At 31.9% G+C, this 18899-nt stretch overlaps 1 protein-coding gene across 8 annotated transcripts in view; it reads right to left on the reverse strand.

Moving 5' to 3' along the window:
* CCSER1 (coiled-coil serine rich protein 1) overlaps positions 1–18899 on the reverse strand; it is a 1413823-nt gene that overhangs the window by 926262 nt on the left and 468662 nt on the right. For all 8 annotated transcript variants that reach the window (XR_012131655.1, XM_073237297.1, XM_073237298.1 and 5 more), the window contains exon 6: positions 9810–10017. Coding sequence is in view for 7 of the 8 variants with exons in the window: in XM_073237297.1 (XP_073093398.1) it covers positions 9810–10017 (208 nt within the window). In the remaining variant the exon portion in view is untranslated. The remainder of the gene's footprint in view (positions 1–9809; positions 10018–18899) is intronic.

The following is an 18899-nucleotide window of genomic DNA, read 5'->3' on the forward strand; positions in this document are numbered from 1 at the left end:
GTGAGGTCCAATGTGCTGCCACAATACAAAGTCCAAAAAAAGCATTAATAGCAACAAAATTTCTACTTACAGTTTCAGCTAGTATGGCTGTTATTAACAAATATTATTTTCCAATAAATACAACATTCTGTCCTAATAAAAAGAATTTATTGGTATATTTCCAAGTATTTTAGAAATATCAAATATTTTCTGCCTGGCTTGATACAGTCAGTAATAATCATACAAACAAGATCATTTCAGTAGCTCATGTACAAGGGAGCTTTCTCCATACTTTCTCACTGTGATAACCAGTTATACATATTTTAATGTGTCAAGATAATACTATGAGAGAGTTAGAAATGTTTCATATGTTGAAATAGAGACTCAAAAATCTTCATCAACTTGTAGCAGCTATTAAGCAGCAGAACTAAGAACTATACCAAGATCTTGATTTCAAATGTCTGGGAATTTTACCACATTAATATATTTCCTCCAGTGGTACTGTGTGAGTGAAATGGGGCTAGGGATAAGGGAAGTTTTTCTCTACCTTCTCTCATCAATCACAGAGAACTGTGGGAACATAAGGTTGCTTGCATAGCAAAATATCCATGTAATTACACTTCCCTTCTGATCTCAAATTTCTAACCACAGAAACTATAAGATACCAAACATTTGTAATTTTAGTCCATTAGATAATTTGCTATGGAGTAATACATAATTTTATTATAACCTTTATCTTTGTATCATTAAACCTTGCTAAATACACATTTTTTAAATAATACTACAAAGTTTACTATTAACTTTTTTGTAAACTCGTTAGGATGTGTACATAAACAAATAAACAACCATACTTTTTTAATTAAGGTATCGTTGATATACACTCTTATGAAGGTTTCACATGAAAAACAATGTGATTATGAATTTACTCATTTATCGAGTAGCCCCCCCTGTACTGCATTGCAGTCACTGTCTGACCCTGTAGTAAAATGCCACCGAGTCACTACTCATCTTCTCTGTGCTACACTGCCTTCCCCTAATCCCCCCACCCCACGTGTACTAATCATAATACCCCTGAGCATAATAATAATTCACTGAGCATAATACCCTCTAGCTCCATCCATGTTGCTGCAAATGGTTGGATTTCTTTCTTTCTTATGGCTGAATAGTGTTCCATTGTGTATATGTACCACTTCTTCTTTTTCCATTCATCTATTAGTGGACACATAGGTTGCTTCCATATCTTGGCTACTATAGATAGTGCTGCAATAAACATAGGGGTACATATGTCTTTTTGAATCTGAGAACATGTTTTCTTTTGGTAAATTCATAGGAGTGGAATTACTGGGTCAAACAGCATTTCTATTTTTAGTTTTTTGAGGAACCTCCATATTGCTTTCCACAATGGCTGAACTAGCTTACATTCCCAACAGCAATGTAGGAGGGTTTCCCTTTCTCTGCATCCTTGCCAGCATTTGTTGTTCTTAGTCTTTTTGATGATGGTCATCCTTACTGGTGTGAAGTGATAGCTCATTGTGGTTTTTATTTGCATTTCCCTGATAATTAGTGATGTGGAACATCTATTCATGTGCCTGTTGGCCATCTGAAATTCTTCTTTGAAGAATTGTCTCTTCATATCTTCTGTTCATTTTTTAATTGGGTTATTTGCTTTCTGGGTGTTGAAGCATGTGAGTTCTTTATCATATAGTTGGATGTTAACCTGTTGTCGGATGTGTCATTTACAAATATATTCTCCCATATTATAAGATGCATTTTTGTGTTACTGATGGTGTCCTTTGCTGTACAGAAGCCTTTTAGTTTGATGTAGTCTCATTTGTTCATTCTTGCTTTTATTACCCTTGGCTGAGGAGATGTGATCAGGAAAATTATATTCAAGAGATTTTTGCCTATGTTTTCTTCTATGAGTTTTATAATTTCATCACTTACTCTCAGGTCTCTGATCCATTTTGAATTTACTTTTGTGAATGGTGTCATATAATAATCCAGTTTCATTATTTGCATGTAGCTGTCCAGTTTGTCAACACCAGTTGTTGAAGAAGCTATTTCTCCATTATATGTCCATGGCTCCTTTATTGTATATTAATCAACCATATATGCTTGGGTTTATATCTGGGCTCTCTAATGTATTCCATTGGTCTATGGATCTGTTCTTGTGCCAGTACCAAATTGTCTTGATTACTGTGGCTTTGTAGTAGAGCTTGAAGCCAGGGAGCATAACCTCCCAACTTTATTCCTCTTTCTAAGGATTGCTTTGTCTATGCAGTTCCATGTGATTAGAATTATTTGCTCTAGTTTGATGAACAATGCTGTTGGTATTTTGATAGGGGTTACACTGAATCTGTAGATTGCTTTAGGCAGGATGCATTTTGACATATTGATTCTTCCTGTCAATGAGCATGGAATGTGTTTCCATTTATTGGTGTCTTCTTTAATTTCTCTCATGTGTGTTTTGTAGTTTTCAGGGTATAGGTCTTTCACTTCCTTGGTTAGGTTTATTCCTAGGTATTTTACTATTTATTCAATTGAAAATGGAATTTTTTCCTGATTATCTCTTTCTGCTAGTTCATCATTAGTATATAGGAATGCATCATATTTCTGTGTATTAATTTGGTATCCTACAACTTTGCTGAATTCAGTTATTAGTTCTAGTACTTTTGTAGGGTAGTCTTCAGGGTTTTTTATGTACAATATCATGTCATCTGCGTACAGTGACAGTTTAACTTCTTACCAATCTGGATGCCTTTTATTTCTTTTTTAGCCAGAAATTGATGTTCAAGTTTTTCAAATGTGTTTCTTTCACTTATTAATATGATTATATACTTTCATTTTTGTTTATGAATATAGAATTATATTGATTGGTATTTGAATGCCAAACAAAACTTGTATTGCTGTAATAATGCCAACTAGGTCATTATATTATATTATATATTCCTAATTTTATTTAGTAATTTTTAAAAAGACTTTTGCATCTATATTTTTAAGAGTATATTTTTCCCTTTTACTTGTAAAGATTTTGCCATATTTTTGTAATACGCTTGTGCTGGCCACACCAAACAAACCAAGAAGCATACTCTGCTCCTTTAGTTCCTGAAATTTTTGCATAATATTAGCCTTAAATTTTTCTTAAATAATTGATAGAATTCACCAGTGAAATTTTTTGAGCTTAGATTTTTCTTTATGGAAACATTTTTTTTTCTTTTTAAAATAATAGTATTTATTTATTCAATAGAAATTGGACTATTCAGATTTCTTATTTCTTTTTGTGTCACTTTGGGAAGATTTTTTTTTAAGGGATTTGTGTTTTTTATATGTACCATCATATTTATTGCTATCTTGCTGAATGATAATAATATTCCCTTATTATTCTTCTAATGCCCTTTCAATTTGTACTGATTATTCTTCCCTCAATTCGTTGTTGATATTAGTAACTGTGTTTCTTATTTTCTCTTTAATATTTCTCTTCTAAATCTTTTTTGTGTTTTAAACTTCTCAGAGAATGAATTTGGGCTGTGCAAACTTTCTATTTTCTGTCTTCAATTTCATTAACTGAAGAAAGGAAGAAACTTAGAATTACCAATTACAGCACTTTCTTTCTTTAAATGCAAACTTTTAAAGCTGTAAATTTCCCTGCAATCATGGTTTCTACTATATCCCACAACTTTTTATTAATTTTGTTATTATACTGTTATTGTTATCTTTTTTAAATCAGTTTGAAATTTCCCTTGAGGTTTCTAAATCAATCCATGTGATATAGAGTAGTTTACTGTTTAATTTCCAAATATTTAATGTTTTTCTAGTTATTTTGTCATTCTTGATTCCTGACTGCATTGTTCAAAAAAATGTATTTCATAGTTCTATACTTTTGACATTTATTGATACTCTTTTTAACCCAGAATATACTCTGTCTTGGTGATGTTCCACATGCATTTGACAAGACTGTATATTTCTGTTGTTATTATAGTATTCTGTAAGTGTGAATTAGGTTAAAGAAATTGATAATGTTGCTCAAACCTTCTGGAACTTTTCTGATTTTGTTTAGGTGTTTTATAAATTATTGGGAGAAGGAAGTTGATTCTTCAACTATGATAGTGAATTTGTCTATTCGTTGATTTAGTTCTATAAGATTCTGTATCACATATTTACAAATTACCTAAATAAGCCATCCATATGCATGACTGTTTTCTTTCTGATGAACAGACTCATCATTATGAAATGTAGCTTCGATTCTAGTAATACCTAGTAATAGCTTTCTTATCTTCTTAGCTATCTGATATTAGCATTGCCCCACATTTTCTGACTTTTACAGTTATGGTACAAATTTTCCCAATTTTTACTTTAAACATATGTTTGTGCAAGCAAAAACAAACATAAATCAGGTAGCAGAAACTTATAATTTGATATTTTCAGAAGATAAATATGAAAGGAAATCTAATTATTAGATTGCTATATATATATACATATATATATTTACATGGATGATTGCTTGTTTTTGGTGAAATTCTTTACTGTTGCTTTTATCTATTGTAATTACTCATTGCTGGAGTTTATATTCTATATGCTTTTCATTTGCTTTTGAGATGTACTGATAGAGAAATGCCACTTAAAAATTGTTACAGCTCTTAGAATCATTTCACTGAAATGTGCTAAGAAAAAAAAAATCCCTTAAAATTTCCCACCAAATGATGATTAATGGTGAAGTCAAAACATTCTAAATTGTGTCAGATATTTGTGATTTATATTTAAGAATAGAAAGTAAGTTCACATGGAAAATTATCCTTGAAAGTTTCCCATTATTATTACTTTTATAGGTAATAAAATTAAATTTGAACTATTACGTTGTTGGGAACAAGTGAAAATATAGTAAGGGCTCCCTAATCAATGGCAAACCCAAATATTTATATCAAGTATGTGGACTTATAAATTATACCAATTCTCAAATAAACAGTTCTCTGATTTTCAATAATCCAGTTATGTTGTAAAATAGACCACTTCCGCTATATCAATGTATCTTTTTATTTGTTTCATATTTATCGAACTTTATGTTTAAATGTCTCATGATTCAGGAAACATTCCCAGTATTCACTGTTAAATATAAATTAAAAAGGCATGTGTGATGGTGTGGGATCACAACAACCTTAGATAAACATTCTTACTAGCTGTTACCTTACTAGAAACTAAACTACTAATCTTGCTTGAAATCACTTCCCGGTAGCCTTCTTTCCCAGTCACTATGCAGTACAAACACATTTTACAATAAGAGAGTGATAAAAAAAAAGAACAGAGCAAACTAAAAGGCAACAGAACAGAAACTACCTCTGTAGATATTAAATATTCTCTTATGTTACAGATAATGGAACTATGTGGAAAATTTTAATATAAGAGGAAAAAAATTTATGTAGTTCTCCTTTGTAATAGTCACTTATTTTGTCACTAATACTAAATAATAAAGTGACAATAGGCTTTCTAAGAGCCCAAAGTCAGTCTTGTTTTTGTTTCTAAGTAAAGAGTTGATGGTTGGTAGTGCTGGAAGTATGCATATGCATTTTAATTATAGCAACTGATCTTCAGAGAAGGAGAACAGAATTATGAGTGTGAGATTCGATCCAGGTTATTCACATTTGACTCACCTCAAAATTAAAATCTAAGATATCAGTAGAGCACCACTAGGAAATTTCTAAAATAGGAGCATTTTCTAATGTAATATATTAAATTCATTAATTACATTATTACTCTTAAAAATCAAATAACTGGGATCTTCTGCAGTAAAAAATGATTTACGTACAAAAGTTAGAGTACTATGCATCATAAAATAGGAATAAACATTATTTTCCTATACAAGAAAGGTATTGTTAATCTAAGATGAATGGCTGCTATTAAACTCAAATTTAGTAATGAACTGTGAATTGCCATTTATAAATTCTTGGCTTGAGAAGATTTCAATAAATAATTTCCTTTAAAGGAATGTATTAAAAATATCTTGTTACACTAGTGACTGTGGCATCTTATTATACCGATGGACAGTGACTTCAATGGGTTATGTGGGTGACTTGATAATATGGGTGAATGTAGTAACCACAATGTTTTTCATGTGAAACCTTCATAAGAATGTATATCAATGATACCTTAATAACAAAAATAAAATAAAAATATCTTGTTACTGGAACAGTTGTCTATGCTAACACTGCTTTTCTTGTTGACAATAAAGACTAACACCTCCTGCTTCCTGAATGGGCTTAACAAACATGTAGCCATTGCGTATGAGCTTTGCACTGTTCATCAGCTTTAAAAATCGATTCTCTTCAGCTTCTTCAGATAATCCGTAATGAAGAAAAACAGAAGCATAAAAACAATCTCAATATATTCTGAACACTGACTCTATAGTGAATAGCACTAAATACTTTTAAATTATAAAATTAAGTACTCTAAGAAAGCCTCTTGACTCTTCCTGTCAGGTCTCCCTGTGTATTGATTTTTTATTAAAACCTAGACCAAAGAAAGAGATAGCAAGATGAACAGTTGAATGTTACAGTCTTCGAGATTAATATCTTTTAATATAACAGCTGTTATTAAGCTTGCCTTGTTCAAAGAAGTTCAGACTGCATGTTAAGCCAAAGGTCAGGAAGATTTGACAAGTGTAGCAAAACACTTATGTCATCAGTATAGAAACCACCTGGTCATACCTACAGTGGTGTGCTGGTGCATATTAACAACAAGCTTACCAACTATTAAAATCCCTAATATGTAATGTTTGCCAATTTCTGTGGCAAGTACTTCCACATGACTGACTTCAAGCATCCAAAATGACATAAATGAATCTAAAACTGAAAAATGCATAGCAGCTATTGCGTATTTCCACATATAGATCCCATAGATGTAAATAAACCCATGAGAACAGCTAATAGTAACATATAGTAAAATAAATACAAAATAATGAGCTTTGAGTACTGATTACCCTTTTAAAAATATAATTTATTACCAATGGCATTTTTCATAGAACTAGAGCAAATAATCATAAATTTATAGGGAACCACAAAAGACCTGAGTGACCAAAGCAACTTTGAGAAAGAAAAACAAAGCTGGTGGTATCATGCTCCCTGATTTCTAAGAATACGACAAATCTACAATGATCTGACAGTATGGAACTGGCACAAAAACAGGCATATATATCAATGGAACAGAAAATATAGCCCAGAAATAAACCCTTGCTTATATGGTCAATTACTATATGATAAAGGAGGCAAGAACATATAATGGAGAAAAAGACAGTCTCTTCAATAAATATTGGGAAAACCAGACCCATGTCTTACACCATACATAAAAATAAACTCAAAATGGATTGAAGACCTAAATATAGGACCTGAAACCATAAAACTGTTATGCAATAAAATGTGCAGTAAATATATACTTCTACCACAGAAAATATGCAGTAACTCTTGAACATCAGCATAGCAATTTTCTTTCTAGATATGTCTCCTTAGTCAGGGAAAACAAATAAACAAGTAGAACTATATTAAACTAAAAAGCTCTGTACAACAAAGGAAACCACCATCAAAATGAAAAGGCAGCCTACTGAACAAGAGAAGGTATTTATGAATGATATATCTGATAAGGGGCTAATATTCAAAATATATTAAAAAATCATATAACTTAAAAATCAAGAAAACAAATAATCTGAATAAAAAATGAACAAAGGATCTATTTTTCTAAAGATATACAGGGCAACACACACATGAAAAGATGCTTAAATTCACTATCATTAAGAATATGCAAATAAAAACCACAATGAGATATCATCTCATACCAGTCAGAATTGGTCACTATCCAAAAAACAAGAAATAACAAGTGTTGGCGAAGATGCAGAGAAAGGGAAACTCTCCTACACTGCTGTTGGTTATCTAAATTGGTGCGACTAGTATAGAGGTAGTATGGTGGTTTCTTAAAAAATTAAAAATAGAAATACCATAAGACCCATCAATCCTACTTCTGGGAATTTACACAAAGCAAGCAAAATCACTAATTTGAAAATATATGTTTGCTAAAATGTTTATCACAGTATTATTTACAACAACCAAGAGATGGAAGCAACTAAAGTATTCATCAATAGATGAATGGATAAAGAAGATGCAGTACATATTCACAATGGAATATTAATCAGCCATAAAAAAGAATGAACCTTGCCATATATGACACAATGGACCTAGAGGACATTATGCTTAGTGAAATAGATATAACACAGAGAGATAAATACCATAATTTCTCTTATATGTGGCATCTAAAAAACAAAACAGAAATACTTTTAAACACAAAGAACAGACTGGTGGTTGCCATAGAAGAAGGGATGGAAGATGGGCAAAATAGGTGAATGGAATAAAGAGGTACAGACTTCCAATTATAAATTAGTCACAGGAATGAAAGTACAGCAGAGAGAATGTATCAATAATATTATATCTTTTTATGTTGACAGATGGTATCTACACTTACTACGGTGAGCATTTAGTAATATATATAGTTGTCAAATCACTATGTCGTACACCTGAAACCAATATAACATTGTAGATAAACTATATTTCAATACAATATTGCATATCAAATATATTTCAATAAAAATAGAACTTGGTTAATTGTAAGTATATATAATTTAATTTTTATGACCTGTCCTTCACTGCCAGATCATAAAATTCCTGGAATTCTAACAGCATAAGTACACCATTCCTGCACACCACTGCTTATATTCTAGACACAAAACCCACCCAGCAGTATAAGCTGGAATGGGATGCAGAGATCTCTTCTCGTTTTTACTTTAATAGCTGATGCAAACACATGACTGAATGTCCCTAGTAGTCTATGGCAATCATTCTTCAATTCCCTTTTCTCTTTCTGACTCCATTCTGTTCTCCAGTGTTAGCTGGTAGCATTATTATTATTATCATAAGTGTTAGAAAGGCAAATTTTCAGTGATCAACATTGTAAGGGAGTAACAATACTATTCATTCTAAGCAGTTGTATTTTTCTGTTCTCACACTATCAGTATGCCTATCAATAAAGAGAAATCAACTGAAAGATAATGGGATATAATAAGTCACTGAATGTGGACTTTAGAAATCTCAGGCTCTTATCCTAAATTCATACTTACTAGAGGACAGTCATTTAAAATTTTGACCTGTCACTTTACATCTTTGAAATATTAATGTGTACAGTTTTTATAGAAATCCCCATATAAAGTAACTATTGTAATTATAAAAATAAAGCTAAACATACTTAAATTATAAAGAATGGTTGATTCCTGGGCACAAAGGTGAAAGAATCCATTATGCATTTTCCTGTTTAGCTCATCATCTAACTGAGCATAGATTGTGAAAGGACAACTGTGTTCAATGGGCAAAACCAGTCAAAATTTAGATTGGACTAGACTGCTTTTTATTGGGATGAAAATGGTTTGATAAAAAAAGCCTCAATTATCATGTATCATTACATCAAAGTATCATTAAAGGGAAGTCCATTTAATAACTCTCTCAATAGCTTTATAATAACATAAACATGTTGATGGCCATTTCTCTTCACCTTATTTTGCTCAGGCTTGGTTTCAATTTATTCTTTTTCAATTCCTTCACAGAATCGTAGAATTTTTGAGCTGAAGAATACCTTATCAACAAGAATGCCAAATCCTTCATTTAACTTATGAGAAAAGCCAAGCTCCAAGATAATACCTGGCCCCTACTCTGTGTCATGCAGTTAATTATTGAAAGAAGCAGGGACTAACCAAGTCTGTAGACTTCACTGTCTACCTGAACTGAAAGAGAGTAAATCATTACCTCTTGAAGAACTCTCTTCATCTTTAATAACAACGTCTTGACGGCTGTGCAGTCCTGTAACATCAGTCTGAATGGCAGGGAATCTAAGCCTGCATTTTCTTCCACACCTTGCAGGGGCCAATCTGCAGATGGGCTGCTGGGCATTCGGCCTATATGGGAACATCTGGCTTCCTGATCAGTATCTTTCATTAATTTCAATGAGAGATTCCTAACAAGAAAAATGATAAACAGTAATTACAATGCAACATATTCAGAGCCATATTTTCTAAACTGTTGATCAATGTTAGTAGTGAGCTAGAAAAATTTTGTGACCCTCATCATTTCCTCATATTAGTCTTTAAAAATTCTGAGAGCCTTTTGTCAATATTATGAAATGGGTCAATTGGGTATGCTAATCACTATTTTAGAATGTGTTTTTTCCCCTAACTAGAATTTCATTTATACATAACAGTGTGTTTACATTTATTTAGCTCTTTAACTCCTTTAAAAATGCTTAAAGACAACAGAAGTGACTGAAAGATAAATTTCATATAGAGATTTCCTGAAAATATACTTATTCAATTGGTAAGAAAATATCAAGAACCAAAAATTAGGATAAAATAATTTCAATAATTGTTATTTTAAATTAATAAAGCAATAACTATTTTAGGGGTTAAGAAAGACTAGCATGCATAGGGTATTTGTGAAAATAGTGAAATAAATGGAAAATGCATAACTCCATAGTTAACTAGAATGCTTATCAAACAGTCATTAAAGGTTTAACATAGTAATATGTAGAAAAACACAGACATATTTACTGTGTTCTACTTGATAATCAACAGTCATGTGAAAATAATGCATTTTGAAAACCCTTTGACATGCTTACATTGAAGATACATGTTAAAGAGAAAGTACTATGGTATTATGGTATTTTCCCAAATGTACTAAAGTTCAGGCAGATCTTAAAATAATATGAAAAGAGGAGCCTATAGGAACAGTATTTTTTAATGAGTTCATTTAAATCTCTTTCAACTCATTAAAAACAAGAGGCCTATACAATAATGACAATATTTAACATAACTCAGGATATTTATGAAACAATAGTGTAGGACTTGTTCTCAATTTCAATAGCTTTTACACAGTGTATTTTTTCTAAATTATATGGCAAGGTCACTTCGCAATTTAAGTTGAGAAAAAAACAGAGTTGCCTTGGAACTTGCCACCAAGATCAGGCAAAGATGCAAATACAAACTAATTTTATTCAAATCTAATTATTCACAAGTAGTACAATTTAATTTGCAAAATACTGATAATTAAACAAATTTTTGGATCACAATTGCTTACTTGCCTTCAAAGGTATATTTATTGACAATAACTGTCCTTTCAAGGGACAAGAAAGTAATTAGTATCCTCATTTTATATCTACAATGAAAAAATAGTCATAGCTAATATTTTTTGAAGGCTCACAATGGGCCAAGTATTGTGTTGGTCATTTCATATGTGCTAATTTATTCAAACCTTGAACAATTCAAGAGGTAGATATAATGAGTATCTTCATTTTAAATATGAAAAAGCTGAGGCCCCAATAAGTAGTATCTCAGAGTTAAATAGCTAGTAAGAAGTAGACCTGGGACAAACCAACCTAAGCACTCTTGCAAGATAAGATTTTTTTCCCCAATTGGCCACATAATGAGAATATATGTAATAATAATTAGTGTATCTCAGGTAGTCTTGTAAAGACTTTATATATACAACTTAAAACTCACAACTCTTTGAGATAGGTTACCATTATAATCTCCATTTCATAATTAAGGTATGTCAGTATCACAGAGATCAAAGTAACATGCTGATGGTCACACAGCAAATGAGGAACAGAGCTGAGATCTGAATGCAGGCAATGCATTTGAGCTCTGAATCACTATATGATTCTGTATCTTATATAAAAAACAAGCAAGTAAATGAACAAAAATAGGAAAAAATCCTGCATTTTTTTAATGAACCATTTATACTTTCACTTGAAAATACATTTTATCTGATATGACATTCATTTTAATTATACACTATTTGTAGTGAACTATATGATCATTCTTAAAGGTTTCTACTTCATTTTAGCATCTTCTATGCTATTTTCTCTAATACCTATAAGAATAAAATGGAATATAAAAATTAGAAATCACAGTATATATAATAGGATTTTAGTTATAATAGAATTTTCAAAGATTTATCAGGTTTAAGTTGTGAAGTAGCCTGTTGCCTGGCATATACTACACTGATTCATCAAATAATTGTATAATTGAAATTGAATACATGAATACAATAACAAGTGGATCAATAAAACATAATTCTTTGTAATAATTTATGCATGCAAGTGTCCTTTGTTGCACAGAAATTTCTCTACAAGGTAAATTGTTTTGTACTGCAGAACTGCCACTTATGGTTTGAAATTTCCTAGTACTCTTACAATAAAATAATTGAACTAATGTTTTATAATTCTTTTTATATTTAGATTGCTGTTTTTTTAACCTATTTGTCCAATCATGGATCTAAGTAAGAGTGAAGACTCAACAAAGCTTTCAAAAACCATACTAACATGAAGTTCTACAAATCTTAGGAATTTCCTGAGGTTCTAGGGATTATCATTTATTTACAAATCTAAGGATCTCTGTCATTTTCAGATAGTTAAGAGTGGGCTATATACACAGAAATGAATCTGGAAGGCAATATTAGCCATTTGTTCTATAACAATTAATAAAGGGAAACTTCACTGACATTGTGTCAGGAGGCCAGCAGGGGAAACTCTTACACCCCCAACTCCTCCTAAGGTGCAGACCACAGCAGAAGAGTTCTTCTTCACCTTCAAAGTTCAGATTGGTTTGGCTACTTAACTACCCAATAGGAGGAAGGGCAGTTGCTGCCTTCTGCTTCCCAGAACAGCCCTGCCAATGAAAGACTGTCACAACTCAGCCAATGAGAGAGGCCACTGAACGTGGAACTCCAGTTTCCTCCAATGGACTTTTTGTTTAGAACAGCCCTCCCAACTTGGCCCTTTCCTCTATAAAAGAGCCTTCCTTTCCTTTGTTCTCCCGACATGCCTGTCTACGGTTTTGCCATAGCTTGCTTGTCTGGAAGTGCAATTCTCTCCTCTTCCCGAACAATCATTTTTGCTGTTAAAACAACTGGCTGTTTTATTTTTAAGGTAAACAGTATTAAAATTCAAAAGTTTGTATCTACCCTTAAATCCAACAGAAGAGAATTTATGGCATTTTTGCACAATTATGAAAACATACAGATGGTGTCCAGAAGAGCAACCGTGGCTCAGGTTCCAGAGATTAATAGGATATCGTCACTGACTGCAAGAGGCTCATCACAATTATTAACTTGTTAGTAGTTAATAACAAAAAATTACAACTAACGTTCTTTCACATGTGAAAAACAAATCTACTTATTTTAAAACACTTTATTTCTACAAGGAAAATACTGCGGCTGGCTGCAAGAACACAGTAACCAAAACCATTCTCAATAAAGTTGAGGCAGTTAGTGAAATGGGCGAACAGTGATACTACTCAGCTGCATAGGCCAGAACACCCATTCTCTTCTGTTTATGGCCATTGTATTTCTGATTGATTCGTGTCTGGGCTTTACAATAGTTAAATATTGTTGATATTAATGTTTTTAACAATAGAGTTTTATTGGGCCCAAAATATCCACGTTTCTGGTTAAATTCACCTAAAAAAAAATCCATTTCTGCAGTTGACAAGAAAAGGAGGAAAATCTCTAAAATGGAGCCATAGCTTCTTCTAACACAAACCTATAATAAGACCAGGAAGGTAGATCTAGGTTCAGGCAAATTTCTGTTCCTACATTTGCAGGGTTCACCAGATAATACAATTCATGCACTTTGGAATATATAATTCTCGCTCTGCCAACTCTCTGAACTATCAGTTTCAGGAAACTGAAGAAATGTGCTTTGTATCAAAAAAGATAGTCTCCTAACTTGGCCGAAAGAAAAAAAGAGGGTAAGATACTGAGACCAGATACAGTGGTTCATTAATCACCATAACTACTGCAAACAAAAAAAAGAGAGACAATGTAATTTCCACTGAGCACATTTATATACAGTTCACCCTTTCTATGTTAACTCCATGAATCTTCAGAATTGTTCAGTGATATTTACACTTGCCTCCTTGCTTATAAATATTGACCAAGACTTTATAATTTAAAATTTAGTTACATTTCATAACGTCAAATTGAGACTTACGGGTCTTTCTCTATGTAAGTACCAAAAATAAGGAAGGTTTTGGTTAAGGTTAAGAGTAGGACTCATAAATGTTACATTAAGTGCATTCTCAGAAGTTTCAAAAACCTGAGTTTTAACTGGCACTTAAAGTACTTAACTTAAACTACAATGGTAAATTGGCTCTGTACTTTTGTCTCTAGGATTCTTTGTGTGAAGGGAATTTTTTACCAAGCTAGTTTAAAGGTTCTACTGTAATTTTATTTTCATATGATAGACAAGTTTAATGAGAAAATATATATCTTTGCATAAACTATAGAGTGATTAAAATATTTTTCTTTACCAGGGAGAGAAAATGAAAGATTACTTTCATGATTCTTTCTCATTTGGTTATAACAAACACTATCATTTTCATAGTGATATTTCTTCCCACCTATTCGCTGTCAAAAGAGATACTGCTCATTTAGTGCACTAACACCTTTCATTACAGTGAATGTCCGTGGCCATAGGGATCATAATGATTTGTGATATGGCTATGATTTCAGAGCCAGATTTCCAAGGAATGGAAAATAAAAGTAGTCTCTATTTGCCTAAGCATAATAAATAAGCATATTGAACACAATTGCCTTCCAAAGCTTCATTAAGCAGACTTCTACATATGATAGTTTTTAAAAACCTTACTTTGGAAAACAGTGGTACTTAAACCTCATTTCAAAAAGGGTCAGGTTATTTACAGTAAATTAAGTCTCAGCTTGAATAATTTTAAGATGGGCACAAAGGTATATATCTATATTAATGAACTGGTATTCCAGAACCTAACAAAAACCTATCTGTTTAAGGCTACTGTCGATGAATAAGCTATCAATTTTTCTGATTTTTTTTCAAAATATATTTTTTATCTGAAAGTATCATTTTAGAAACAAAAAAAACTATATCAAATTGTTTTATAACTGGCCATTTGGCTGTATTTCTGGAAGGGATGGACCCAACATCTATCCCTCCACAGTAGTACAGTGGTCCTCAGAACTTGCTAACGCTTCACATTTAGATAGGAATTTACAGGTGAGAAAAATTTCACTACTTATAACTAAAGTGATGGATTAGAAGAAAGGAAAGATGTAGGGAAAGGCAAGATAAAATCCAAATATCTTAATATTGCCAACATCCTCCATAATCTAGCAACTACCTGTCTCACACACTTCCTCTTATAACAACTGCCTCCTAGTCTTTGAATTCCGTTTTCACTGGTCTTCCTTTGAGCCCTGCAATGTGCCACAGTCCACTGTGCCCCAGGAACCTTGCACACATTTTACTAGCTGCATGAAAAAGTGTCTCTTACCAACCTGCAGGTCTCCCCTTAAAATACATCACTTCCTCAGGGAATCATCCTTTGCATCTGGTACCTCATCCTTTAAACATACACAGATTCCTTTTTTCTATGCTAAGCATTCTTTTAGAGCACTTATCACAGAGGCAGTTAAAAAATTAATTTGAGGAGACTGCTGGGAGCACACTGGACTGAGCTGACCTACACTCTACCTCCTGTTCCAAATATAAAGAAATACTGGATAAATTATAACCGCATTTATTTTCAAATATATTACAGGGCAGGAGGGAAGACAGAAATTGTTCCCCATGCCAAAAGAGCAAAATTAAAACAGCATAATTATGAGTTGCTACTGCAGTGGTTTCAGGTATTGAACTTGGAAGCCATCTGTAAAAACAAAAGCTGCAGTTTTTAGGCCTATGCAGACAAAGGCCTGCCAGGGAAAAGGAGCCTCACAGTGCTGAGAAACTTGAGAGTTCCAAACTTTAAAAAAGCCTCAAAAAACTAATGTGACTTAACAGGCATATCTCATTTTATTGTGCTTTGCTTTATTGTGCTCTGCAGATACTGTTTTTTACAACTTGAAGGGTTGTGGTATAGGCCTGCATCAAACCAGTTTATAAAAGCCATTTCTCCAAAAGCTCACTTCGTGTCTCTGTCACATTTTGGTAATCCTCCCATTATTTCAAATCTTTCATTAGTTTTATATTTGTTATGGTGATCTGTGATCTTTGACATTACTATCATAATTGGTTTCACATGTGATTTAAGATCCAGCTTAAAGAGCATTTCACCAATGAAAAGAATTAGTATTAACAAATGTAGAGATGAAAATACAATGAAGTTCGGAAAAAGAATGACTCGTTACCATTTAAAAATATCTAATGTGCACTCATGTATATAAAGATATGTACCACATGTAGATAAAGATATTTATGCACATGTATGTATTTTTCACTTTGTAATTACGTATTTAATTGTAGGCATTGTATATCTTAATTATGCTATGACTGAATTAATAGTGTAATTTTTTTTCTTTCCCAGGTCATGAAAACTGACCAAAGTTAATGGCACAAAATCAGACAGATGGAAATATATCAAATTCTTATTTATTGATGCCTGATATTATACAAATAATACTCTATTTAGAAAATTTCACATGCTGGCTGCTCCTACTCATAAGTCTAATTAATAGGTATCAATAAAAAAACTAAAACCAAAATCAAAACCAAACAAGTAAATGAACCTAAAATTCCCTTTATCTAATCTTCCAGGAAATTCATCATGTAAACATCACTTCCCTGATGTTGTTACAGACATTTTCCTTATGTATTTCACAGTCTCTTTTTGTGGAAAACAAGATCATTTTCTCATCTTCTCATCCACCACCCTATGAAACAGTGATTTTATTTGGGAAATTTTAAACCATAAAAGAAAAGCAAATTGAACAATATTAGTTGAACTAACAGTTGAACAATATCTGATCTCTTAGCAATAATTACCTAACTTTGATACTGATGAGCTTTCTAAAACTGTGAAAAGTTTGGGTTTTTACTAAAATTTTTACTAAAAATTTATTTGATTTTTATTAAATGTACTTTCAAACTTATAAAAAATATCTAAAAATGGGAAAGAGTTCTACTATACTATTTTATTCTAATGTTTTGTTTGGTGCCAGTAGTCTATATTTTAGGCACTGGACATTTTTTATTTGATGTATAAATTTAATTCATATTACATGGTTAATTATTAGGTGTATTTGTTATTTTAACTTTATATATTATGATTAAAGAATTTTCAGTAAAAGAAATACATAGGAGAATTCATTATTCATTTTATTTTTGCTTTTGATAAAATATTTTTCAAAAATTCGCAAACTCAAGTTCTAATACAACTTGCCCATTATGAACTTTTTTCTTTTACTTTATATATTTTAAATAAAAAATATTTGATTTTTAGTGTGTTAGAATTGCTAAGATGAGAGTCATCCTTTTTAGACATGAAAAGTATATTACTGAAAATAATTTTATTCCCAATGCTACTTGCTTGCCACTTCCATTTAATCCCAGGATAATAAGCCACTAAAATTGTTTCAGATCCATAGCATGCAGGGATTTTGATCAATCGTTTGAAACCAAACTACCACCATAAAAACCCATCCTATTTCATTATCACATAAAATAGTTAGAACCCAATGCTACTGTTTTAAGAGTTTGTATGTAAAATTCTTTTACAATTTTTTAAGGGGAGCACAAAATGAGTTTTAGATACAATTTTTTTAAAAATTACAAAAATATGCTATTGTATATTTGCTTCTGATAATCTGTGTTATATAAGAACTTCTTAAAAACAGAACTGCAGAATGTCTTCAGTTTGCCTCTAGGTATCTAAGTAACCTTTATAAAATGCAATGGTTTACATATATAAGCAACTGGGGTAATTACAACATATAAAAATAGGCTACAGTCTTAAAATAAAATTGTAATATGTATCATTAATGATATGCTAAAAGTTATCCACCTTAAGGCAATTACAGTTTTGAAAGATTGTTCTATATCCTTCACCTATTTAAAACATTCAGTATCTGGCAATACAAGTGTGATGAGTGTTAGCCATGGAAGCATAATCTAGGAAGTACCAAGCAGAAAATCAATTCTTGCTCTGTAACTTGGCATAAAGGCAATACCTAAAAATTTTGGCATCATACATAGTGGCTAGGAAACTAAAACTTGTAATATTTTTCATAGCTAAGGGAGGTGGAGATTAAGACTGAATAAATCTTCAGAGCTACAGACTTTATCAATTTAAGAAAGATTAATAAAACCTATGTCAATCTTACCAGCCAAATTTTCCATATTCCATTCCTGAGGTGAGTAACAAAAGACATTATGATGGCCTATTTTCAATTTCAACAAGGAAAATAAGATTTACCATATTACATAAAATCAAGGATTCCCAAATATTTTGATAAACCCACTCACACATACACAGAAATCATCTGGGCTACTTTAAGATGTACTAATTTCAGGGCTCTATATCCTATAGATATCCTCTCTATAACCCACTGTGTCATAATATCACCTTGCTGTGTCATGCATATAACCTTAGCCAGACAAACAAAACATGCACACAGTAGCAGAATAGATTTAAAACATTCTCATGCTCACTGGCCATAGGTTGTGCCAAGATATATGATTTTTGAGATAGTGTGGCTAATTTACACTTATCTTTGAAAACTGGATTAATGCAACCATTTTCCCAGGAAGTTATCTCTAATCCTTCCTACTAACTCAGGCTACACTAGTTGCCTTTTTCCTTTGGTCCACTGACACAAAAGGTGGTAGAAGCCCTGTTTTGGTGATATTTGTATTTCCTAATACATCACATGCAACAGTCTCTTAATAAGAATTTTGTTAAATTATTTGTTGAATGAATGAATAAATATATGGCAATTAAACATATATGCTAAGAATTCTACCTTAATTATAGGTTTTATTACTTAATAATAAAATTAAAGGTATTACTACTAATAACAGGTGTACTTATCACC

This window comes from Manis javanica, chromosome 5, assembly GCF_040802235.1.
Source record: "Manis javanica isolate MJ-LG chromosome 5, MJ_LKY, whole genome shotgun sequence".
NCBI lineage: Eukaryota > Metazoa > Chordata > Mammalia > Pholidota > Manidae > Manis > Manis javanica.